The 25,814-nt window shown below is 39.6% G+C and overlaps 1 protein-coding gene across 1 annotated transcript in view; it reads right to left on the bottom strand.

The window, feature by feature from the left end:
• dnah6 (dynein, axonemal, heavy chain 6) overlaps positions 1–25,814 on the bottom strand; it is a 402,938-nt gene that overhangs the window by 284,414 nt on the left and 92,710 nt on the right. The window contains exons 18-26 of the mRNA XM_063047640.1: positions 24,862–24,975; positions 24,442–24,585; positions 23,211–23,423; positions 16,516–16,608; positions 14,223–14,342; positions 10,011–10,191; positions 6,493–6,589; positions 4,676–4,886; positions 3,784–3,948 (exon numbers count right to left, since the gene is read on the bottom strand). Of these exons, the coding sequence (XP_062903710.1) occupies positions 3,784–3,948; positions 4,676–4,886; positions 6,493–6,589; positions 10,011–10,191; positions 14,223–14,342; positions 16,516–16,608; positions 23,211–23,423; positions 24,442–24,585; positions 24,862–24,975 (1,338 nt within the window). The remainder of the gene's footprint in view (positions 1–3,783; positions 3,949–4,675; positions 4,887–6,492; positions 6,590–10,010; positions 10,192–14,222; positions 14,343–16,515; positions 16,609–23,210; positions 23,424–24,441; positions 24,586–24,861; positions 24,976–25,814) is intronic.

The following is a 25,814-nucleotide window of genomic DNA, read 5'->3' as shown; positions in this document are numbered from 1 at the left end:
TTCAAATCGGATTCAACAGATCTTTGATATTCCTCGCAGTTAGGTTTCCGGCGAGCCCTTTGTAATGTCTTCTGAGGTCACCGACTGTGACCCCTCCGCTCCGGATACGATCGTTCTTCCGCTGTGAACCCGGCACCCAGGCAAGGGCGGACACACACACCAGGTTCCCGCCGATCGTACCTTCTCACCCTGTGCATCTATGGTTGGTCTCGCGACCAGACCTCCAAAATTCTCACCAACCTGTGGGGGCACACCGCTTTTCCAAGGTCTCGTTATCTCGTGGTGTCGTGGTGTGTGTTGCCTTAGTGAACCTGTTCCTTTTATCCCCCTGCTGGATTGCCTGTCCATCAAACTTCAAACAGTTCAGGTTCAAAGCAACCGGTCTCTGACAATACTCGGAACTGTGTCTCCTTTCGTTAATCTCTCTCATCTCCCATTAACATTTCTGAATGTTCCCCCATTGTCTTACTTATCGGCCTCAATCTTCTGATAACTTGGTATTTTGTCACATAGTGTCTTTCTCCTTCCCTTCCAGTCCTGAAGAAAAGTCTCAGCCTGAAACATCGCCTGTTTATTTATTTCCATAGATGCTGCCTGACCTGCTGAGTTCCTCCAGCATTTTGTGTTTGCTGTAATGTAAGAAATTAGGAGAGAAAAAGCAGGTCCCTATAAGTTTGTGATAGGATGTAGTTACCGCTGGATTACTCCTAGTGCCACATGCTAGTGAGGGCAGAAATAGAAAGATAGCAAGATAGCACAGAAGAATGTGAGGTTGACGAGTTGCTGCAGGGGTCAGGGGTTCAAGCTCTTGGATCAGTGAAATCTCTTCTGGAGTAGGGATGAGATGTACGACCGAGACTGAATGCCCTTGAACTTGTGACTGATATCCTGCCTAGGAGATTTGTTTGTGCTACTTGGACAGGTTTTAAACCAGATTGGCATGGTGATGGGCCATGAGTGGTAGAGTGACTGATGAGGAATCAGGGAATAATATAGTAGCCAACATGAGGAAGTTTAGATATCAGATTAAACAGGAGTACAGTAAAGGGAGCTGAAAGATGACTGATTTAAACTGCATTGATTTCAACACGATAGACTCAACGGGTATTGCAGATAGACTCAGGGCATGGATTGTTTCTGAGGACTGGAATATCATAGCCATAACAGAAATAGTACTGAGGAAAGGACAGGACTGGCAGCTCACTGTTCCAGGAGAGAGATGTTAAAGGTGTGACAGAGGTGTAAATAAGAGAGGAGTGGGAATTGTTCTAAACATAATAGTGTACTATTAAATAGGGATTTTAATTTCTCAGTGATTGTCTGGGCCAACTATAGTGTAAAAACTTGAACCAAGTAAGATTTGTGAAATGTGTCTAAGAAAGCTTCTTTTAATAATTATATAGAGGGACCATCTATAGCGGGTGCAGCACTGGACCTCCTCCTGAGGATTGAGGTAGGGCAATTGGCAGAAATGTCTGTCACTGAGCACTTTTGGTTCTAGTGACCATAATTTAACTGTTTTTAAATGGTTCTGGAAAAGGATACAACCAGTTCACAGGATAAAGTCCTGAACAGCAGCAAAGAAAATTTTGGAGCCATTATGTGGGATCTTACAGAAGTTGGTTTGGTTGGGCAAGATTTGTTCTCAGAAAGGAGCACCTACCACATGAGAGGATTTAAATGTGTGACATCAAGCTTTCAGGGCCTATATGTTCCTGTTAGGGTGAAGGAAAAGGCTGGCAGGTTTTCAGAACCCTGGTTGATGAGACAATTTGAGGCTCTGGTTAAGAATAGGAAGGAGAATAAAAGCATTTGGAACTTAGTGAATCTCTTGAATATAATAAGTGTAGAAGTGCACGTAAGAGACAAGATAGGAAGGCAAAAAAGTGCATATAAGACATATGTGGCAGGCAAGGTGAGGCAGAATCCCAACAGATGATATAGGTAATCTGGGAATAAAAGGGTGGCTAGGGAAGAATAGTTCCCCTTAAAGATCAGAATGTCTGTTTGTGTGTGGAATTCAAACTACATGTCTAGCTGATCAAAATCACCTGTAATTTTTCATAACCTACTACGTACACTGTCTACAGCACCATCTTTTTTAATATTATCCACATATTTATTGACCTGGATTAATCAGAATCGTTTATCTGGTTGCATCACTGCCTGTATGAAGGCACCAATATGCAGGATCAAAAGAGTCTACAGACAGTTGTAGTCTCAGCTGGCTCCAACACAGGCATAACCTCCCTCACCATCAAGGACTTCTTCAAGAATCAGTGCCTCAAGAAGGTGACATCCATTGTTATGGATTTTCACCATCTGGGTCATGCTTTCTCATTTTACCATTACAGAGGTGAAGAGACTGATGACCCACACTCAATGTTTCAGGAACATCTTCTTCCCATCTGAATAGTCTACAAAGTCATGAACACTACTATGTTAGATGAAATAAGGTGGGAATAATTATGTACAGAACATGAGCACAAAGACAGACTCGTTGAGATCAAAGGCTTGCTTTTATCTTGTATATTTCTTTGTAATGATGCTGAGAGGGACCTGATGGAGCTTTTTAAAATTATGAGATGCATAGATAGGGTAGACAGTCAGAATAGTTTCACCACAGTAGAAATGACCACAGGACGTGCTTTTAAGGTTAGAGGGGAAGGGTTTAGTGGAAATGTGGGAGGCAGATTTTTTACACTGAGAGTGAAATGCCTGAAATGGGTTACTGGGGGTAGTAAGGAAGCAATGGAGTTTAAGAGGCTTTTAGATAGACAGACAAACTTGAAAGAAATGGGGCAATATGGATGATACACTGGAGGAGCCCACAGTATAAATTAGCATCAAGATTGGCATATCATGGGCCAAGTAGCCTGTCCAGTCCTGTATTCTTTTATATTCTATGTTCTATGTATCTATACAGATGATGTACCCTTGAAATAAGTAGTTAGATGTTGGAAGTATTTTCCTATTCTATGTAAGCAGGTTCTATTCAGTACCTGCAATGTGGCTGCTTTATAATTCAATCAATGCCATCAATAAGATGATGGCTGGTTTCTTTTATAAATTGTGGAGTAAAATTATCCACTCTGACTTGCCATGTATTCACCAAAACCTTCTGCAGGCCAGTCTCCATTTCCAACAATTGCATCACAATCTTATAAAACAATGTAAGTGATATAATGTCATCCTTCATCCTCACTCCCTTCCACCTCAAATAAAGGATGAACAAAAGCTTTAAGTATCAACTTGAAATTGCATAATACAGATGGGTCTATATATACCGGCATGTCATGTAATCCAAAGCAATATTTAAACAAACTCTGGGTTGATCAATGTCGTGCACATTACCCAATACAAATCTGAAAAGCTATGTCCTCTTCTCAAAGAAGCTTTGATATTTGGCTAAAACTGATGACATTCTAACTTTTGATATATTGCTGGGTTCCACAAACAAATTAAAAAAGTAGCTTTGAAAAGCCAGATATAAGTGATTGAAAATCCGGCATTTACTGATATTTGCAAGTTACATCTATTAAGACAGAAGAAGTATGTACTATACTGTACCTTTATAATACTCAGGACAAGAATTTTTACTGTTGTTTGGCAGCCTGACTGGCGCCTTTACACTATAGGTACCTGGAGCTAAAGGTTGAAAAGGCACCAGGCAATGCAACACATGGAAAATTACAGGGGAATTACCCCGGAACAATTTATTAACACAATCTAATACCTCCCTAAAAACAAGGTTAAAGTTAAAGAGAACAAGTTTTTATATACCTGAGAAGGATGTCCAGACACCACCCATTCCACTCTGGGTTGAGTTTGATAATCAGCGATTGCAACTTTGCACAAACGACGGAGTGATGAGAACATCGCTTCTTCTACCTTTCCAAGCCAATCCTCTACATTACCTCTGGCTTTAAGTCCTTTCCCCAAACCAACCTTCAGGGCAAAAAAAAGAAGATAGCCTTGTAGGGAAATCACCAGGTGTATTAGAATAATATATCAGCCAGGACTCTTTCCAAAGAAACCCTCAATTAAAGATCACATAAGTCAACGGATTTATTATGCATCTTAAATTATTTTAAACTAACTTGTGTTTTTCAATGCAAACAACAGGAATTCTGCAGATGCTGCAAATTCAAGCAACGCACATCAAAGTTGCTGGTGAATGCAGCAGGTCAGGCAGCATCTCTAGGAAGAGGTACAATCAACGTTTCGGGCCGACTGTACCTCTTCCTAGAGATGGCTGCCTAGCCTGCTGCGTTCACCAGCAACTTTGATGTGTGTTGCTTGTGCTTTTCAATGGTTTTGATATTTTTAATTTGATTTTTTGACACTCATTTTTATTGCTTCCATTTTAAATATCCCATGACAATCAATTTTCCCTGGTGAAGAGGGTACCTATGCAACGGATTTTTGTAATAAGTTAAACCATCATCCGACATACTCATTTTCCCACATCTCTGTTCCTTCATGGCTACATAAATAAGAATGAAGGTTAAACATGTAGTGAAGCAAGGATACAATCTCATATATCTTATCATACAGAGGCAACAGAAGATATGTTATAAATAAAGATTTAATGCAAATTCACGAGTTTGTTGAAACTGAATATATATAAGCTGTCTCCTACAGTGTCAGTTAATACCAACAAAAATGCTCTTACTTTTTCTCCTTCGGGAGAAATCATAGCCAAGATATCATTAGTGTACACCTTCTCAGGTTCTCCCTCAGCTGGTTTTTCCTCAGCCTGGGCTAGTGCAAACTCCAGTCTTGAAATTGCATCAAAACACTTGTGCAGATGTGGCTGGACAGCTTGTGGATTGCGTGTCTGTGCTAGAATCTCCAATAGTTCATCATTAGACAGAAAGTAAAACCTATGATCAGATTCAAACAAAGGATAATATAATTCCTTTAAACCCAATATTAGAAGAACATTTTATGAAGACTTTTATAACAAATGGTAAAACACTCATTGCTCGTGCATCCTCAGTTGAGGGATAGTGAATGTTCCAGCAGATTGGTGGTGGATACTTATTTCTAATTTGTGTGTGTAGGAGACACATTTTTAGGAGTTACAGGTCTATTTGCTTGACTTTAGTAATAATAAAAAACAAAGGAATCATCAACCTGAAAAAAAATCCAAAAAGGATGGAATGTAAAAGAAACTTTTTTTGCCTAACAATTTTAATGCATGATAACCACCAAGGCACAACATCCAGGTGAAGATCTGCACACATTGAAGTGGAGGGAAATATACTGGAAAAACAATAAAAATAAGATCAAAGAGTTAAGTTTTGAAGAGGTTTTTGAAGGAAGGGGAAGAAACAAAATGAGCAAAAAGAAACACTAACATATCTGCCAAGATGAGTTCCAGCAGGAGTGAAGTTTTCACAGCACTTTATTAATATTAGCAATACAAGGGCAAAAAGCTAACTAAATGTCTTCTGTTAATGTCTTGTCTGGGAATTATATGATAGAGCCTTGCCTGGTCAATGATTTTTTTTCCCATTTAATTTCTGTGGATTCTAAAGTGACTGCTGATTCTGGTATAATATTGGTGCACAAAGCCACTACTCGGCCGGTTAATGCCTGACAGGAGACATGAGAGGTTGCTGAACTGTTGTACTCTCCTCATGCTGCTTTGCTTGGTTTCTTATCAGAGATAATTGAAGTGTCTTCCAGGATGCTTCTCTGCCAGTCTGAGCAGTCTTGGATCAATGATTCCAATGGTTTTGGGATCTGTAGTACATATGTTTTGAGGAAAATCTGAGGATGCCCTTGAAGCATTATATTCATGTCATCTTGAACATTACTTGACATAAGGCGGCTCAAAGCACAATGAATTTTTTGCAAGTCGTATGGAAAATATGCAGCATCGATCAGTACTGGTCGAATGTGATCAGTCTCAATATTGAAAATGCTGGCTGAGGGGACATGATGACATTTGTTCACCTATGGATTTGAATGATGTTGAGGGTTCCTCCAGTACATAATGAAGTTTTCATATCTCTGATAAATATTGCAGGGTGAGACAATAAGCCTTGACAATGAGTCAATTCTGAGATCTTAATCTTTAAACACTATTTTCAGTAGGTGGACAAAGGTTGTACAGATGTGGGGGATTTCAATATTGTTCTCTGCCCTCATGCAGATTTAAAGTACGCCGATTGTCACCTTGCTGAGCAAGCAGAGAAACTATTGCAGAACTGCCCACTGAACTAGAAAAAAGGTAGAACTTGATTAAAGAATAAACTGTTGAGGGTGGGGAAGCAGGAACAAAAGAAATATGCATTCAGCAGCAACTCCCAAAAGAGAAAAATCAATGGGGAAAAAGAACTATTTTGTATCATCTCCTGCCTGATCATAATTAATGATAATGATAATAAGAAAGAAAATACTTCATAGTCAAAGCATTTGAGAAAGAAAATTTGTATTTGTTTAAGCAACTGCAGTAAAATCAACAGGTAAAAGGAGACAAACCTGGGGAAGATCACTCGTTTAGACTCAAGGTAGGCCTCCAGACACTTCAGAATCTGCTCTAATAATGCATTGTTATTCCGGAGGGCTTCCAAAGTACCTATAAAAATAGAAATGACAATAACATTTTACATGATAAAGTAACATATAAAATTAAGGCACATAAACAGAGGTCAGAAGCTGCAGGGATTACTTCAGCAAAACAGATAGCAACTGTAAAGGCAACAGACTTGCACTCTCCCTATCTTCAATCTAAGTAAAATTTTGTTACAAATCATCATGTGGGTACCCGTGACTGTATTCATTTGATTAAATAAAACAAGATTGCATTAGGAACACTACAACACATATTGCACATTGCAGGATAGAATTGGCAGTACTTCAAATGAAGAGAGTGAAAATGTAAAGATTACTTGGGGAACTACACAAATCTGAGAACATCCCATGGATTTTATTTCCTGCATGATCATAATTCACCAGTCTTATGTACTTAGTGATATCTTGATGCATTAACTTCTTTAAAAATTTAACTGAATCAAAATATATTTAATTAATACTACACATTAGGTTCATTCTTATTTATTGCACACATAAAAATTGTGTAAAGGAACATTGAAACCCAAAAAAGAAAAGTGATCCAGTTGGGATATCGGCTTAATGAATTCAAAACAATGATTTTTTTCCAGAGCTATTATTCCTGACCTCTGTCAGTTTTACATACTGCCTGGAAAACATCGTGAACACCGGACGCAGTATATCACCCCAGCCGACTCACAGGTGAAGTGTTGCCTCACCTGGAAGGACTGTTTGGGGCCCTGAATGGACGCAGACTGGGAGACCGCTTTGCTGAACACCTAATACTGCGTCCGATGCTCCCGATGTGGCCTTTTATATATTGGCGAGACCCGACGCAGGCTGGGAGACCGATTTGCTGAACACCTATGCTCTATCCGCCAGAGAAAGCAGGATCTCCCAGTGGCCACACATTTTAATTCCACATCCCATTCCCATTCTGACATGTCTATCCACGGCCTCCTCTACTGTAAAGATGAAGCCACACTCAGGTTGGAGGAACAACACCTTATATTCCGTCTGGGTAGCCACCAACCTGATGGCATGAACATCGACTTCTCTAACTTCCGCTAATGCCCCACCTCCCCCTCGTACCCCATCTGTTACTTATTTTTATACACACATTCTTTCTCTCACTCTCCTTTTTCTCCCTCTGTCCCTCTGAATATACCCCTTGCCCATCCTCTGGGTCCCCCCCGCCTTGTCTTTCTTCCCGGACCTCCTGTCCCATGATCCTCTCGTATCCCTTTTGCCAATCACCTGTCCAGCTCTTGGCTCCATCCCTCCCCTTCCTGTCTTCTCCTATCCATTTTGGATCTCCCCCTCCAACTTTCAAATCCCTTACTCACTCTTCCTTCAGTTAGTCCTGACGAAGGGTCTCGGCCTGAAACGTCGACTGCACCTCTTCCTAGAGATGCTGCCTGGCCTGCTGCGTTCACCAGCAACTTTTATGTGTGTTGCTTGAATTTCCAGCATCTGCAGAATTCCTTTTGTTTTCCTCTACATCCAGACACTTTGCTTGAATCACTCCTTTTTGAGTTCTTCCTTGGTTAATGACTCATTTGCTCTCTCCTTGTCTTTCACTCAGTATCTTATCACATATATTAACACCTTTCCACACTAATTCCTCTCATTCAGTTACACACTTATTCACTCCTTGACACTCAAGATCATGCATACAATCATTCTTTTGCAATCATACATACAATTAGTAACTCCCCATTTCCCCAACAGAAGACTGATTAACCTTATTTCAGAAGCATGTTAAGATTTTAGAGTCCATGATATTAAGAATGAGGTTGGAAGTACATGATAAAGTAGGTATTAATCAGCAAAGTTTCTTAAAGGAGAGATCTTGCCTGACAAATTTGTTAGAATTTGTTGAGGAAGCAACATCCAGGATAGACAAAGGAGAGTCAGTGGATATTAAAAACACAATTACAAGGAAATCTGCAGATGCTGGAAATTGAAGCAACACACACAAAAAATGCTGGTGAACGCAGCAGGCCAGGCAGCATCTATAGGAAGAGCTACAGTTGACATTTCGGGCCGAGACCCTTCCCGAAACGTCGACTGTACCTCTTCCTATAGATGCTGCTTGGCCTGCTGTGTTCACCAGCAATTTTTTTGTGTGTGTTGTCAGTGGATATTGTTTACTTGGATTTTCTGAAGACATTCGACAAGGTGCCATACATGAAGTTGGTAAACGAGACAAGAGCTCATGGCATCACAGGAAAGGTATTAGCACGGATAGAAGATTAGCTGACTGGCAGGAGGCAAATAATGGAAATAGAAGGAACCTTTTCAGGTTGGCTGCTGGTGACGAGTGGTGTTCCCCAGGGGTCAGTGTTGGGTACCCTTCTTCTCACATATAGGTTAACGATCTGGATAAAGTTTGAGGGTGATACCAAGATAGGTGGAGGTGCAAGTAGTGTTGAAGAAGCAGGGAGTCTGCTGAAGGACCAGGACATATTGGGAGAATGGACAAGGAAGTGGCAGATGGAATACAGCATAGGCAAGTGTATGGTCATGCACTTTGATAAAAAGAACAAAAGTATAGATTATTTTTTAAAAAGGGAGGAAATTCAGAAACCAGAGGTGCAAAGGGATTTGGGATCCATGTACAGGATCCCCTATAGGATAACCTGCAGAATGAGTCAGCAGCAAGGAAGGCAAGTGCAATAACAGCATTAATTTTAAGATAGCTAAAATAAAAAAAAGGGTAATCCTGAGACAATGGTTAGACCACACCTAGAGTAGTACGAGCAATTTTGAATTTCATATGTAAGGAAAGATGTGCTGGCATTGGAGAGGGTCCAGAGGAAGTTCATGGGAATGATCCTGGGGATGACAATGTTTGATCACTCTGGGATGTGCTCGCTGGAGTTTAGAAGGGTGACGGGGGAATTTCACTGAAAACTACCAAATATTAAAAGGCCTAAATAGAGTAGATGTGGATGTGGAGAGGATGTTTCCAGTAGAAGGAGAGCCCAGCACCAGAGAGCTCATCCTCAGAATAATGGGACATACATTAGAACAGAGATAAGGCAGAATTTATTTCGGCAAAGGGTGGTGAACCTGTGGAAATTATGATCACAGACTTTGTGAAGGCCATATCATTGGGTATACTTAAAACAGAAGTTAATAGGTTCTTGACTAGTAAGGAGTTAAGGAAAGAAGCTATGATAGTGGGGCTGAGAGAGAATAATAAATCAAACTTGATCGAATACTAGAGCAGACTTGATGGACTGAATGGTCTCATTCCACTCCTATATCTTATGGTCTTAAATATAATTCATCAATGCACTAAACAAATATTTCAGATAAAGGAACCTACATTTTAATCTTCAAATAAATCAGTTTATGCAAGAAAAATACCCACTCTATATATAAAACAATACTAGAAATACATTCTAGACAAGCCTTTAGTATTTTCAGAATTCATATACCAGATTGAGTAGCTGCCCTCAGAGCATTGGGTAGGCTGTTTACTCTTCTCATAATTTCCTTCCAGGATTTATCCACTTGAGTGAACATTCTAGCCTCTGTTGGCAGCTGACGTTGAATGTCTGGAGCAGAGAAAATACTTTCCAGATACAACCAATTTCGCTGACACGTCAGCCATTGATCCTGTAATGAAATAAAAGTGTTACATTACTGTTACTTTAGCAATTGATATCATCCAACAAGCTTGCTGATTGGCAACTTAGAAGGGCCTTTGTGATATGACCCAATCCATGCATCAGAAATTCTGCTACACTCCCATTGGAAAGGAAAGCAAGCAACACACACAAAATGCTGAAGGAACTCACAAGCCAGGCTGCATCAATGGAAAAGAGTAAACAGTTGACATTTTGGGCCAAGACCTTTCATCAGGACTGGAGAAAAAAGATGAGAAGTCAGCGTAAGAAGGTGGGGGGAGGGGAGGAAGAAATACTTTACACTTTATTGTCGCCAAACAATTGATACTAGAACGTACAATCATCATAGCGATATTTGATTCTGCGCTTCCCGCTCCCTGGATTACAAATCGATAGTAAATATTAAAAATTTAAATTATAAATCATAAATAGAAAATAGAAAAATGGAAAGTAAGGTACTGCAAAAAAACCGAGATGCAGGTCCAGATATTTGGAGGGTACGGCCCAGATCCGGGTCAGGATCCGTTCAGCAGTCTTATCACAGTTGGAAAGAAGCAGTTCCCAAATCTAGTCGTATGAGTCTTCAAGCTCCTGAGCCTTCTCCCAGAGGGAAGAGGGATGAAAAGTGTGTTGGCTGGGTGGGTCGTGTCCTTGATTATCCTGGCAGCACTGCTCCAACAGTGTGCGGTGTAAAGTGAGTCCAAGGACGGAAGATTGGTTTGTGTGATGTACTTCATCATGTTCACAATCTTCTGCAGCTTCTTCCGGTCTTGGACAGGACATCTTCCATACCAGGTTGTAATGCACCCTAGAAGAATGCTTTCTACGGTGCATCTATAAAAATTAGTGAGGATTTTAGGGGACAGGCCAAATTTCTTTAGTTTTCTCAGGAAGTAAAGGCACTGGTGGGCCTTCTTGGCCCACAGGAAGGTACAAGAAATAAAAGATGATAGATGAAACCAGGAAGGGGGAGGGGTGAAGTAAAGAGCTGGAAAGTTGATTGGAGAAAGAGATAAAAGGGTGGAGAAGGGGGAATCTAATAGTAGAGGGCAGAAGGCTATGGAAGAAAGGGATGGAGGGAGGAGAACCAGAGGGAGGTGATGGGCAGGTAAGGAAATAAGGTGAGAGATGGAAATGGGAATGAGGAATAGTGAAGGAGAGGGAGAGCCATTACCAGAAGTTTGAGAAATCGATGTCATGCCATCAGATCAGAGGCTACCCAAAGGGAAGATAAGATGTTCCTCCTCCAACCTGAGAGTGATCTCATCGCGGCAGTAGAGGAGGCCATGGACTGACATGTCAGAATGGGAATGGAAAATGGAATTAAAATGGGTGGCCACTGGGAGATCCTGCTTTTTCTGGCAGATGGTGTGCAGATACTTGGCGAAGTGGTCACCCAATCTATGTTGGGTCACACTGATATACAGGAGTCGCATAGGAAGTAATCCCTGCATAAAAGCAGAAAGTGGGGGGGAAGGCAAAGATGTGCTTGGTGGTGGGATCCCATTGGAGATGATGGAAATTACAGAGAATTATCTGCAGAGCACGCAGGCTTGTGGGGTGGTAGGTGAGGATAAGAGGAATCCTATCCTGACGGTGTGAGGGTAGACATGCCTGAAATGAAGAGATGCGGTTGAGGGCGGCATTACACTTTACTTTAACTTAATAAAAGTTTAACATCAAATGATTAATCCAAGTGAATTATTTTAATTACTTACAACAAAAAAAGGTGGTGACATATCAATGGATAGAAATATTAGGAAAATAGTGTTAGGGGAATCTCTTTGTTTAAACCAAATACAATCCACCTTGTATAATATTTTGCACAGACAAGTCAGTTACAGCATGGCTTGAATTCTGGTGTATACAGCACTGAAAGATATGTGGAAAGTTTCAATTCTTGGTTAATGCTCCTTCCACTTTGATGGATATCTCAGTCATTTATCATCCAGGTATGACTCTGCTTTTGTTTCCTTTGATTGGTTACAGTGGGCTCTCAATAAAATTCAATTAAAAAAGCTGATTTTTCTGGTAGTTATAGAACTTATAATATAGAACAACACAGCACAGTACAAGCTCTTTGACCCATGATGTTGTGCCAGTCTTCTAACCTACTCTACGATAAATCTAACCCTTCATTCTCCATAGCCCTCTATTTAGCTTTCATCCAAGAGCTTATCTAAGAGTCTCGTAAATATCTCTTATGTACAGTATCTGCCTCTACCATCACCTGACAGTGCACTCCACCTTTCTCTGTGTAAAAAAGCTACCTCTGACATCCTCCCCTATACTTTCCTCCAAACTCCTTAAAGTTATGTCCTCCCATATTCACACTAGGAAAAAGTCTCTGCTTATCCACTCTATCTTGCCTCTTAGCAACTTGTATACCTCTATCAAAGTTAAGCTCAAATTCAGATTTAATTGTCATTCAATTAGCCCAAGTTTCTGAGTGGATAGCCTGAAGATAGATGATGTATGGGATGGTTTCTTGGAGCTATATTTCTGCAAGAACAAGTACATGGAAATTCCAAATCTTGCACTGGTACAGCCAGAAACAAAGATAATCTAATTTGTTTTCCATAGAGTGAAAACTGAAGAGCAGCACCAACTGGAGATCTAGTCCACAAAAACCAACCCACAATCCAAAATGGATTCCAGCTTAGCCTCACAGTCATAACTAAAAAGCGAACAGAGCAGAGGGCTAAACACACAGCCTCGTGGTACACCTGTGCTGATGACGTTGATTATGAAGGAGATGTTGTTGCCAAACTGCTTGGGGTCTGCAAGTGAGGTTGCACAGGGGGTATTGAGGCCTAGGTCTTGGAGCTGATTGATAAGTTTTGAGGGGATGCTAGTATTAAATGCAGAGCTGTAGTCAATGAAGAACATCCTGTTGTATGCATCTTCTCCATCCAGATTTTCCAGGGTTGAGTGAAGAACCAATAAGGTTGCATCTGCTGTTGACCTGTGACAGTAGGTAAATTGGAGCAGATCCAAATCACTCCTCGGGCAGGACTTGATATGTTTCATTACTAACCTCTCAAAGCCCTTCATCACAATGGATGTAAGTGTTACTAGACAATAGTTATTGAGGCAGATTGCCATGTTCTTCTTGTGCACTGGTATAACTGAAGTCTGCTTGAAACAGGTGGGTACCTCAGATTTCCAAAGTGAGAGGTTAAAGATATCAGTGACACTGGCCACTAGTCTTGATTTTAATTGCTAAGGTACTAAACCTTGGAGCTTCTTCCCTAAATCTTTCTTGTTTTCTGCCTCTCTTTCCACATTTGCAGAACTCTTAAAATGCTTCGGCAATCTTTTTTGTTCTGCTGGCCTACTCTAACAATGAAAGGAATGGTGTAAGTGTTAGTTTGCTCACATTCTGGAGAAGCATGTTAGACTAGCTTGTTACATTGAAGATACTTTATACATATAATTGTTGGAATGCAGGTTCAGTTGCTCTGGTTATACCTACAGCAAAGGTTCACAGCATTACAAAATGGAGGGAGACCAAAGGTCAATTTAATCTATTCCAGGTGTATGTAAGAACAATCCAGCTACTCTTACTCAGCTGCCTTTTCCCCATAGCCTTACCAGGGAGATTAAAGGAAATCGACATGTCTTTGGTCAAGCATGAGCTTGCTTTGGAAGATACATATTGTTGAATAAAAATAATAAAAGAGTCAGATCCTTTAGACACTTTCCGCTATGCTGATATGAAAAGTTTAGTGCTCCCAAATGCATAAAAAACATAGATTAAAAAAGATAAGTTGTGTAGAAGATGTGGTATGAAGCGCTATCTTAACTTATTATAACAGTGAGTAATTCAGAGTGTTTCATTAAGAATTCAATGTGCAATTAAACATATTACAAAATTGCAGATTTTTTTTAAGAATAGAAGTTTCAAAATACTATTTCACAAACCTATTAGTATGGACCAATTTTTAATCCTATAAATGCAGAATCATCAGAAAAATCAAAACCCTTCTTGATCTACCCAACAAAAGATGTTAAACTCACCAAAGTTTCACTGAAGAGTGATAGAAGCCTTTGCCACTCATCAATGCGGCTTTTAATAGGACCAACATAACGTGATGAGGCTATAGTTGATATATTGATAATGCTGTCATCTAGCAAAGCCTGTAGTCAAAATATTTTACAGAAATTAGTCAACTACAAGTGAAATTAAGTGTAGAATCCTTATAATTATTGAACTTTGAACAGTGAATGTCAGTAGACTATGACCTTCTAGCTATCTGTTATTCATTAAATTCAACAACCGGAGCATTATCTTGTTACATTTCTCATATTTTTGTTTTTTTCTTAGTACTGTATTTCTTTCTTTGTAATGTAATATTTAATTTGTTTCTGTGTATTGCAATAAATCTTGTCTATTCTTTTCCCACACAGTTGATAATAGTCTTTATAAAGATAAGCGTTTGTTGTTGCATTATTTTTATTTGCAGTTTCTCTTCTTTTGCACTTTTGTGTTTGTCAGTCTTTTCCTGTTTATGTGTAGATCTTTTTAAAGTTCTATTGTATTGTTCCGGAAAATGTCTGCAAGAAAATTAATCTAAAGATAGTATATGGAAACAAATGTACGCTGATAGTTACTTTGAACTTTGAAACATTCTCAGTAAGATATACAATAAGAAAAGTTAAAGCTACATGATAGTTTTAATAGGATTATTTTAATTAGATTAACTGAAAAATTTTACTCATGTATGTTTGGTGGCAATTTTATGCAGAAATTACAGAAAAGTGTAAAAAGCTTTGCAAGACAGCATTTCTTACATCATCACACTTAAGTACAGCTAATTTATTGTAGTAATTATCTTATGAAAAGTTAATTGCCTAATAAATCTTACAGAGTTTTTCAAAGAAGTTACCAGGAAAAGTGATGAAAGCAAGGCAATGGATGTTGTGCATATGGACTTTAGCTAGACCTTTCACAAGGACTTGCATGGGAGGTTGGCCAAGAAGGTTCAATCATTTGCATTCAGGATAAGATAATAAATTGGATCAGACGTTGGCTTTGTGAGAGAAGCCAGAGAATGGTATTAGACAGTTGCCTCTCTGACTGGAAGCCTGTGACTAGTGGTGTGCTGCACAGACTGGCGTTGGGTCTGTTGTTGTTTGTCAACTCTGTGACAATCTGGATGACAATGTAGTAAACTAAGTCAGCACATTTATGGATGGCACCAAAATTGGGGGCATAGTAGACAGGGAGCAAGACTGTCACAGTTTGCAGCAGGAACTGGACCAGTTGGAAAAATGGAGTGAAAAATAGCAGATGGAATTTACTGCAAACAGGCGTGAGGTGTTACACTTTGGGAGGATGAACCATGATAGGACTTACACTGCGAATGGTAGGGCATTGGGGAGATCAGAACGATCTGGGAATAGAGATCCATAATAGAGTGGTGTCACATGTTAATAGGGTGTAAAGAGAGCTTTTGGCACATTGGCCTTCATAAATCAAAGTACTGAGTACTGGGGTTGGGATGTTACGTTGAAGTTGTACAAGACATTAGTGAAGCCTAATTTGGAGTAAAGTTTGCAGTTCTGGTCACCTAGCTACAGGAAAGATATCAACAAGTTTTGAAAGAGTGCAGAAAAAATGTACAGGTATGCTGCCAAGACTTGAGAACCTGACTTATAGGGAAAAGTTGAATAGATTATGACTTCATTCCCTACAGTGTAGGAGAATGAGAGATGATTTGATAGAGGTATACAAAATTATGAGGGGTATATATTAGGTAAATGCAAGTAGGCTTTTGCCACTGCACTGAGGTTTGGTGAGATTAGAACTAGAAGCTATGGGTTAAGAGTGAAAGGTGAAATAGTTAATGGGAACATAGGGAGAACATGCAGGCTTGATTTCAACATTTAAGAGGAATTTGGATAGGAACATAGATGGGAGGGCTATGGTTCAGGTGCAGGTTGATGGGACTAGTCAGAATGATAGTTCACCACAGTCTAGATGGGCTGATCAGTTTGTTTCTGTACTATAGTTATCTATGACACTATAACTAAGTTCATATAATCAGTGTTCAGCTGAAATCTCAAATTTCTTCCTATAATTTCACAGACATAGATCTAAACACTAGATCTCTCCCTTAAATACATATAAAGTACATTGCCACACTTGTCCAAATTGTCCTAGGCAGCATATGAAGAAAACAGAAGGAGGAAACTCCTCCAGGGCACATAGCCCCTCTAAGTAGTATCTCGCTGAAGAGTACAGAGTTCATTTGGCAGCTGAAAACAAAAGGCACATTATTGATGTAGTCAACCGGATAATCAGACCTACTTGAATTTCATCAGTCCCTCCAAGAATGAAAATATCTTTAGCATCCCGATGAGGAAGAACAGTAAATTCTGTAATTTTCCAGGCATCTTCTACCTAAAGACAAAGCATTTGTACAACAATATCATCCAAACCAATTTAAATAATAATAACATGACATTATAGGCATCATAGTAGATAAAATTATGCATTTATAAATGCAATTTACTTATGCATTCAATGAATTAAATAGCAGTACTGTACTATATATGTAGATGAAATCATTCACTGTTTTGGCTTTGAATGCTCCAGTACAAATTTCCTCTTAGTAGAACAGACCTACAGTTTGAAAATACATATATATCTGATAGCAGATAAAGTTATTCTGCCAAATTATATTTTCTGGCTCATGGCAGCTCCACAGGAAATGTTGAATACAAGCTAGGATTTGGACAATAAGTTAAATCAAACATGATTCAGTCTATTAACCCGCTAATACCTGAATTTAATTTAATTTATAACCAGAAATACTAATTCTTATAACACAAGAGACTATTTAGCCCACTGGGTTTGTATTTGTTCCTGGGAGCAATCAGTCAGACCTACTTCTATTTCTTTACTTCGCTGTATACCTGCAACCTATTCATTCTCACACACGCCCATCAACACTCATTTGGTTCTTTCTCCCATGAACCTATACTAAATTGTAACTTAAAAAGCCAAATAGCCTATCAGCATTTCTCTCAGATGAGGGGAGAATCTGCTTAGCTCAGGATTAATGTAAATGGCTGATGGTTGGCAGAGACTTGGATTAGGCTGGATGTCCTGGTTCCATGTCGTTTCATGTTGTTCCACGGCTTTATAATATGCCTGATTTGGAGAAAGTGTTTTAATTAAAACATTCTCATGTCAATAGAGAATCTCTTTTCAACAGAATAAGCTTTTACTCATAAACCATACTCCCAATACTTATCACTACTCCCCAAAATTTAGCCACAGACTCAACTGACGTTGTGGTCAATGATTTATCAAACCAGCGTTGGGGAAGGAAGGACTGGGTGGCACAGTTTCCTCAATGAAAAAAATTGCAATCCACGGTCATTACTTCAGCCAAATCTTAATGAGTGTGCTAGAATTTCTAAGAAATGTATTGATACAACTCTTGCTGAGTTTGGTTGGATATTCCACGCACTCATAAAAGTAAGGCTCAGATATGGAAGTATGTCTAGGACATAATGTCACAAATCCCAATGCACTATAAGTTATTTTATATTATGCTTGTAGTGCAACATAAAAAGAGTTCTAATTAAAAATCTTTTGAATTACTATAATTAATTTCATACCTTTTAAGGACCCCAGAGCATCAGGGACATTTATAATCATGGGGACATAGAACCATGCAACACAAAAATACACCCCTCAGCCCAACTTGTCCACACTGATCAAGATGCCTATCTAAGCTAGTTCCATTTGCCCATGCATGATCTATATTCCTCTAAACATTTCCTCTCCATGTACCTGCCCAAATGCCCTTTGAATGTTTTTACTGTACCTGCCTCATCCACTTCCTCTGGCAGTTCATTTCATATATGTGCCACCCTCTGTGTGAAAAAGCTGCTGCTCAGTTTCCTATTAAATCTTTTCTCTTTTACCTTCAGCCTATGCCCACCAGTTTCTGATTCTCCATCTCTGGGAAAAAGACTGTGAATTTACCTTACGCCACATTGATTTTATGCACATGCATAAGATCACCCCTCAGTTTTCTAGGCTCCAAAGTCTTAGCATGCCCAACCTCTCCTTATAACCTTAACTACGTCTTGGCAACATCTTTGTCAATCTTTTCTGCACACTTACCAGCTGAATGGGATCTTTCCTTTAGTGAGGTAACAAAACTGTACACAATACACTAGGTGTGATCTCACCATCATCTTGTACAATTGCAATATAACATTCCAACTTATTTTCTCAGTGCCCTGGCTGATGAAGCCCAGCATTCCAAAAGCCTTCTTCACCATCCGGTCTACCTCTAATGCTTCTTTCAGGGAACTACATATGTACTGGTAACCCTAAGTCCTTCCGTTCTACAACACTCCTTAGATCCTGCCATTCATTGTGAAAGACCTAACCTGTTTAAAATCCTAAAATGCAACATCTTGCACATGTCTGAATGAAACTCAGTTTGCCATTCCTATGCCTTGTTACCCAGTTTATCATGATCCCTATGTAATTCTTGATAACCTTCTTCACTCTGTAATGCCACATATTTTAGTATCACCTGCAAACTTACTAATCATGATTTGTACATTCTCATTCAAATTAGTGATATACTGTAGATGACCAACAACAATAGGCCTAGCGTTGATCCATGAGGCACAGAACTAGTCAGAGGCCTCCTGTCCGATAAACAACTTGGGCCACAGGTCCCAAAGTGATTCCCCACTTGCAACTCAGCTACTTGTCTCATGTAAGGTTGAGCTCTGCCCTCTCCCTTGTACAGTCCTCTATATTTTGCCTGTGGAAACTTTCCTGAACATATTTAACAAATACTGCCCCATCTTGGCTCTTGGCACAATGGCAGTACCAACCTATATTAGAAAAGTTAAAATCCCATATAATGATAACCCTTTTACTCATGTAGTCATCCGCAATCTCCCTACATAATTGTTCGGCTAATTCCCAATAACTATCTGGTGGCTAATAGAACACTAAGCTGCTTCACTCTTAAGTCATGTTTCTGCAATGGCAATAATCTTCCAGTACCATCTATCCATCCATGCCCTGAATTCAGCCACCTTTTCTGACAGACGTCCTGCAGGTACCTTAAAGTTATTGTAGCCAGGTCTGGTAATGAGGACAAGCTCCCACTACCTATTTAATGCTCCAATGGCATGCACATCAAATAGCCTTTGACAACCAAGTCCAGCTCCTGGCCTTCATATGTGGTCTAGCTCCTAAGTCCAGCGGAACCATTTCTACTGACAGGAGAAGGGGCAAAGGCAGGCTACTGGTGCCTTAAAACCAGTCACTTTAGCAGATGGGACTTGGCAGCCGTGGTTGACCAGCTCATCTAGGAGAAGGAGAATTCTGATCCCGAATTTCAGCCGCCTTGCAGCTATACCCACACATGGGAAGGCTTCAGGAGTAAACTCTGAAGGAAAAATCTGGAGCTGGAGCCCCTAATGTAGTCCTTTGTTCAACACTGACTGGCAACTCCTGTGATGCTGCTGGTACTAAACTGTATCGGTCTCTGCCATTCCTTTGGGTTCATCAGATGCATGGAGAGGGGGATCTTGCTACATGGGCAACAGCTTGCTCTCCATATCATACTACTCAGGCTTGTGTATCTACACAGCTAGGAGGCAACACCCATGGTTGACCCTGACCGCTGGAGGCCTACATTGAAATAAATGCAGTTTAATCCAATAGCCTTTGCTCAATCCCAGCCATGCTCCTACCAGTACAAGAGTATAGGAGTGAGATAGATCAGCTGGTTGAATGGTGTCAGAACAACAAGCTTGCTTTCAATGTCAGTAAGGCCAATAAATTAATTATATACTTTAGGAAGGGGAAACTGGGGGAGCACAGAGCAGTTAGCACTGAAGGGTCAGTATTGAAGAATGATGCTGAGCAGCTTCAAGTTCCAGAGTGTCAACATCTCTGCAGGTCTCTTCTGGACCTAACATATTCTTAAAATTCAACAGGCGATAAACCAATGCCTATATTTTATTCAGAGTTTGAGGAGATTTGGCAAAAACTAAAGATTCTAGCACATTTCTACAGGTGTACTGTGGAGAGCATTCTGATTGATTGCATCACCATCTGGTACAGATGCACCAATGCATAAGATCAGAAAAAGCCTCAGAGAATAGTAAACTCAGCCAACTTTGTCATGGGCATAGCCTACGCACCATCGAGGACATCTTCAATAGGCGATGATGCTCAAAAAGGTAGCAGCCATCATGAGGGACCCTCACTATCAAGGGCATGTCCTCTTCTCATTGCTACCATCAGTGAGGAGGTACAGGAGCCTAAAGACGCACTCAGCATTTTAGGAACAGCTTTATCCCCACTGTAATCAGATTTCTGAACAGTCCATGAGCCTATGAACACTACCTCACTATATTGCTATCTTTCTGCAATTATGAAAATATTTATTCTTATGTTACTTTAGAGCAATTTTCACGTACTGCACTACACCACTGCTGCAAAACCACACATGTCAGTGATAATACACCTGATTCAGTTTCTGATTCTGATCTATTTTGCCTACAGAACTTGCTGCTGTTGACTTCTGTATCGACTTCCAGGCTCTCATCTGCCTCACTACAGTTTCAAATTTCACCGCCCTGCCTGAGGCCTGTGTGTCACGGCTGACTTGCCAACTATATCATTTAAACCCTCCTTAGTATCTCTGTCAAACCTTCCCACTAGGATATTGTTTTTCCTCTATTGAAAGTGAAGTGTGTCCCTCTTGTGTCACATCTGGTCCAGAGAGGTATCAATGGTCCAAAAATGTGAATATCTGCTGCTGCACCAACTCTTCAGCCACACATTCATCTGGCCTAACATTCTACTTCTGCCTTACTAGCATATGGCATTAGAGATAACCTAGATATTTAAAAACTGTAAAAGAATGGGCTCTTGTATTTTGACAAGAGACATAGCCTCAAATCAGGCTTGCCTTCTCAGAGAGAGCCTGGGTGCCTGCAGTAAGGTCTCATTACTAATCTATTGGAGGCCTATGTGTCATAGCAGATTTAGTAAGAGTGCCTTGCCATGTCCTGGCTTGGCAAGCCAAGCAGTAGGTACTGCAGATATCAAATCCATGTAGTAGGTAGGGTTCAGCCCAAACTGTCCTATCAGTCACATTAAAGTAAAATTAAGATATTTTTCATCAGTTCACTCATATTACTTCTATAGCTATTGAATTTTGTTCATAATCTAGTACAATCATGTACTGTAAATGCACTTTCATGAGATATTGATTTCTTAGTAACAGTACCAGGAATCATGCAACAAATCACACTTCCTCAAGTGGCTTTGCCAATGAAATGGATATCCTCAAGAAGGATTTTTTTGCCCTTGAAGGAAGCAGGGTAGGTAGCTGTATTAGAGTATAAAGGGTCAAATTAAAAGATAAAAGTACACAAATACTGACCTGCCTTCTCTTTGTTAATAAGAGCTTATGGAATAAAGTCATCAAGATATTTGAAATATAATAATGAGAATGTTAGGTAAATTCACAGCTGAAGAAGCTCTCGCCCACACTCACCTTTCCATAACATAAACTGCCTTTTAAATATTGAGATTTTACATACTTTACAAATGGTCAATCAGCCAGTGAGAGCAGCATCCAAGTGCCAGTTTTATCCTGTGATAGCTTCCATTCTCCACACATTATCTTTCTTTTTCACAATTAGCAAAGTATTCCATCTTATGGATTATATGCACCTCCATTTCTTCACTACCATGGTTTAGGTAATCCCAGTGATTAGTGTCTTAGGGCTAATGAGCATAAAGGGTGATAAGGGTGGAGATGCAATGGCGCCAGAGAATAGCTTCTTCAAGCTCATCTGCGGAAAAGCTCAATTTCTACCTTTAATGTCTCTTTTTTTCCTCTTTTCAAGGTGGATGGGGGTTCTGTTAGTGCCCTCGACATGTAGCTGCACTCAACTGTGGTTCTTTACAGCGATGGGACCTATTCCTTGGGCTCATCGATGGCCGGTTTTTGATATCCCAAGGACACAGCCGAGAAGATGAGCATGTCTTTGGGGTTCTGAGGCTCTGTGGCCCTGCAGACGAGCCGATTCCTTGTTGATGTCATGGGAGTATACGGAATATCAGGAACAGTGGATCAGCGGTCGGAGGTCTTGCTATTCAGCAAATCGCACTCTCTCTCTCTCGATAGGGGAGAGTTTTCTGCCTATTCTCAAGTTGGAGAACTCGGAAAAAACAATGCAGCGGACTGTAACACCAGAATCAGCGAGATGTTTTGTTTTTGCCTTTCCTCTTGCTGAATGACATCTCTCTGCCCCTTTATTACAGACAGAGGAAGACTGTGGCATGTCAAATTGTCAGGTGAGTGATTAGTTTTTGTTGTACTGCAGATCATAGTCTCTCTTGGGGGCTTTCCTATTGCTTGCTTGGAGGGTGGTGGGTGCTGATATTTTTGCTAAAATAAAAGAGTGAGGGGGAAGGTTGATGCTTTGCTGCTGCTTGTGCGTAGGGGGAGAAGGAGGCTTTGGGGTTCTAATGATTTTACTATCTCTCATTCTTTGGGATACTCTTCTGTTTTCTTGGATGTCGGTGAGGAGCAAGAAATTCAGGCTGTATATTGTATACATTATTTGACATTAAATGGAACTATTGAACTATAAATTATTTGAAAAATATAATTAAACTAAGGTAATACAAGAATTTGGAAAAAAACCCGATAGCCTGTTTGTTTGAGATGATGACTGAAAGGATTGTGCTGAAAAAGAAAGTATCACTTTGCAAAACATGGAGGTCCATCCATACTTACTGGCAGTACATGGCACAACAGCTAATCTGAGGACCAGGTTATGCATTATATGCCAAGTTAATCCAGCAATTACCATTTACTAAACCATGTAGTAATTCATATCACATGGCAGAAAAGGTTTGAGGAGCCTTATGGTTGACTCCTGCTCTTAATTTCTTATGTTCATATCTTCTTATTCAAAAGATACAGTTCTCACCTTTTTCAATATTGTCTCCAAAGCAGCTTCACCAGAGGCCTGGCCTGACACATTCTGTATTTCCTCAGCATGTTCAAAAGCATTAAGCTCTATTAGTTGTGCTAGAGTTACTGGTTCAAGAACATCAACCAATTTAGCACCAATAATGTTTTCCATTAACTCCCAGTGTCTATGTTTCAGGAAGGGGTTCCTTAAGTTAGTGATTACAGGAAGCTGCAATGTGAAAATACAGTAAAATGTTTTTTTTGACAGAATTACATAAAAAAGTAAAAAAAATAAAGAGTCAAACCGAACTCACCTATCTATACCAATGTTTGTCTCTCTCACTTAAGCCTTGGCCCACCCATGCAATATAACCCCATCATCATGGCCATTTATTCCTTGCACATTGACATATTTATCAAACATCTTAAATGTAGAAATGTTATAGGCTTCATCCCCATAAACTGGACTTTACGGATGTCTTGCTAGGGGTCTCAGTCTGCAGCAGGACTAACCCCATGCATGACCTTAGAGTTGATTCCACAAAACGATAATGAAGAATCTCAGCAAAACTGTGTTCTGCTCTAGTTTACATTTAGATTATGTTTTGATCTGAATTCAATTATTTTATGGTGGGAAACAAAACGAAAAGGAAGACTAGTTTTATTTTTGTTCTGTTTATTTTACTTAGAGCTACAGTACAACACAGTAACTGGTCCTTCTGGCCCAATGAACCCGCACCACGCAATTACTCCCATGTGACCAATTAACCTACTAAGCTGTATATCTTTGGAAAGTGGGAGAAAACTATGTGGTCATAGAGAGAATGTACAAACTCTTTACAAAGATTATTGGAATTGAACTCAGGTCGCTGGTGCTGTAATAGCGTTATGCTAACTGCTATATTATTCTGCCACCCTGTTAATTCTCTTTATTTGGTTTTAATTTTATGTTTTAATTTGCTTGTGTTTTGTGTATTTGATTACATATTTATTTACCTCAGTTTTGCTATGAATCTCAGATTCACAGCAAAATTACCAAAATCAATTTTGATTTACAACTAACCCTGTTCTGGCCCAGCTGAACTATCAGAGGCCAGTCAGTAATTTGCATCTTCTACATCAAGACAACATAAGTGCAGATGTGAGATTGCCTCCAGATATGGGGACCAGGCAGGAATGATCACCTCAGATTTTCACAAGTGTAATTTTAATGTACATTTTTATGTGCAGATCCTTTAAACCGTTACCTTTTGTCTCATCTGGTCCACATTATCTTTCAGTTTTGCCACCACAGTATTTTGTGAAAGACCTTTCTCCAGTTGATTCACAATCTTGCTGTACTTGTTTACTTCACTACTTAATTGCTCTGCATCTATAGTTTCAAATCCAAACTGTGAGAAAGAAAGAACAGAAACCAGGAATTTAAGCATTTCTTTTTAACTGTTAGGATAACCGTAGCCAAATGACATTCATTTTCCCACATGTGTGTTCTAAGCATGTACATCAATATACATTAGTGCATTTAGCAATCATATTTTTATAATTATCTGGCTTGATTAAATATTTAGGATTTTATAGATCATTAGTATTTTCAACAAAAAAAAGCTTAATATTTTCACAATCTTCTGTTTTATATTAAAGCAGCAACCTTAACCAAGAAAAACTACCTGCAAACATTCTTCTGCGTGACGATCCCAGTCATTTAGAGACTTCCAGAGAAGAATTTTCAGTTTTATATCAGCATGGACTTCTTCCAGCAGATCAAATTTGGTTATTTCTACCTATTTAAAACAAAATATTGCATATATTAGTCAGGTAAAAGGAAGTAATAAATTATAACATTCATATTAATGGAAGCAGAGTCACCACAGCATTTAACGAATGTTTGAATTGTCTAGTTATTGAAGGCTCTGGTTCAGGTGCTGGATGATGGGATTAATATGAATGGGACTCCATTGGAGGCTAAATGATCTGTTTCCATGTCAGGCATCTCTATGTTTCAATGACTCACACAAAGACCATGACAAAATTGTGTGTCAGCAGTGAGCCAATTTTACAGATATAGAGCATCTTTCTTCTTAATTCCATATCTCACAAAATCATTGTAATTAACATTAACAATGAAACAACTATAAACTACTGGACTATTTCAATGCATTGCCTTGAGTAATCTGCTAAATGACATTAGTCATGTAGTTTAATACACAGATTTTAAAATCACTTTTAATTGAATTCTCACTAGAATACCAGAATAATCTGGAGAACTTTGACCATCGTATGCGCTATGTGGGAAATCAGGGACACTTCTAGTGTCCATATACAGGAAGTATGTCCAGCTGAATCTCCAGATTCACAACACTTCACAGCTGGAGTTGTGGATGAATTTATTTATGGGTATATTTGCAATGCCAAGGACATATGGGTAAGAAATATTGTGAATTGGCCATCCTATAATTATAGGCTGCATGAGTGATATCCAGGTGGATCAGTAGGTGCAACAAGCAATACAAGAGCTCCTGTGGTCAACCTCCTCTAAAACAAATTTAGTACTGACGATACTGTTGGAGAAATGGGAGATGCCGCTCATGGGAAAGCAACAACAGTCAGGTTCATGATACCA

Source organism: Mobula hypostoma, chromosome 5 (genome assembly GCF_963921235.1).
Source record: "Mobula hypostoma chromosome 5, sMobHyp1.1, whole genome shotgun sequence".
In the NCBI taxonomy this organism is placed as follows: domain Eukaryota; kingdom Metazoa; phylum Chordata; class Chondrichthyes; order Myliobatiformes; family Myliobatidae; genus Mobula; species Mobula hypostoma.
The sequence above is the reverse complement of the archived record's forward strand: the minus strand, read 5'-3'. Positions and strand labels throughout refer to the sequence as shown.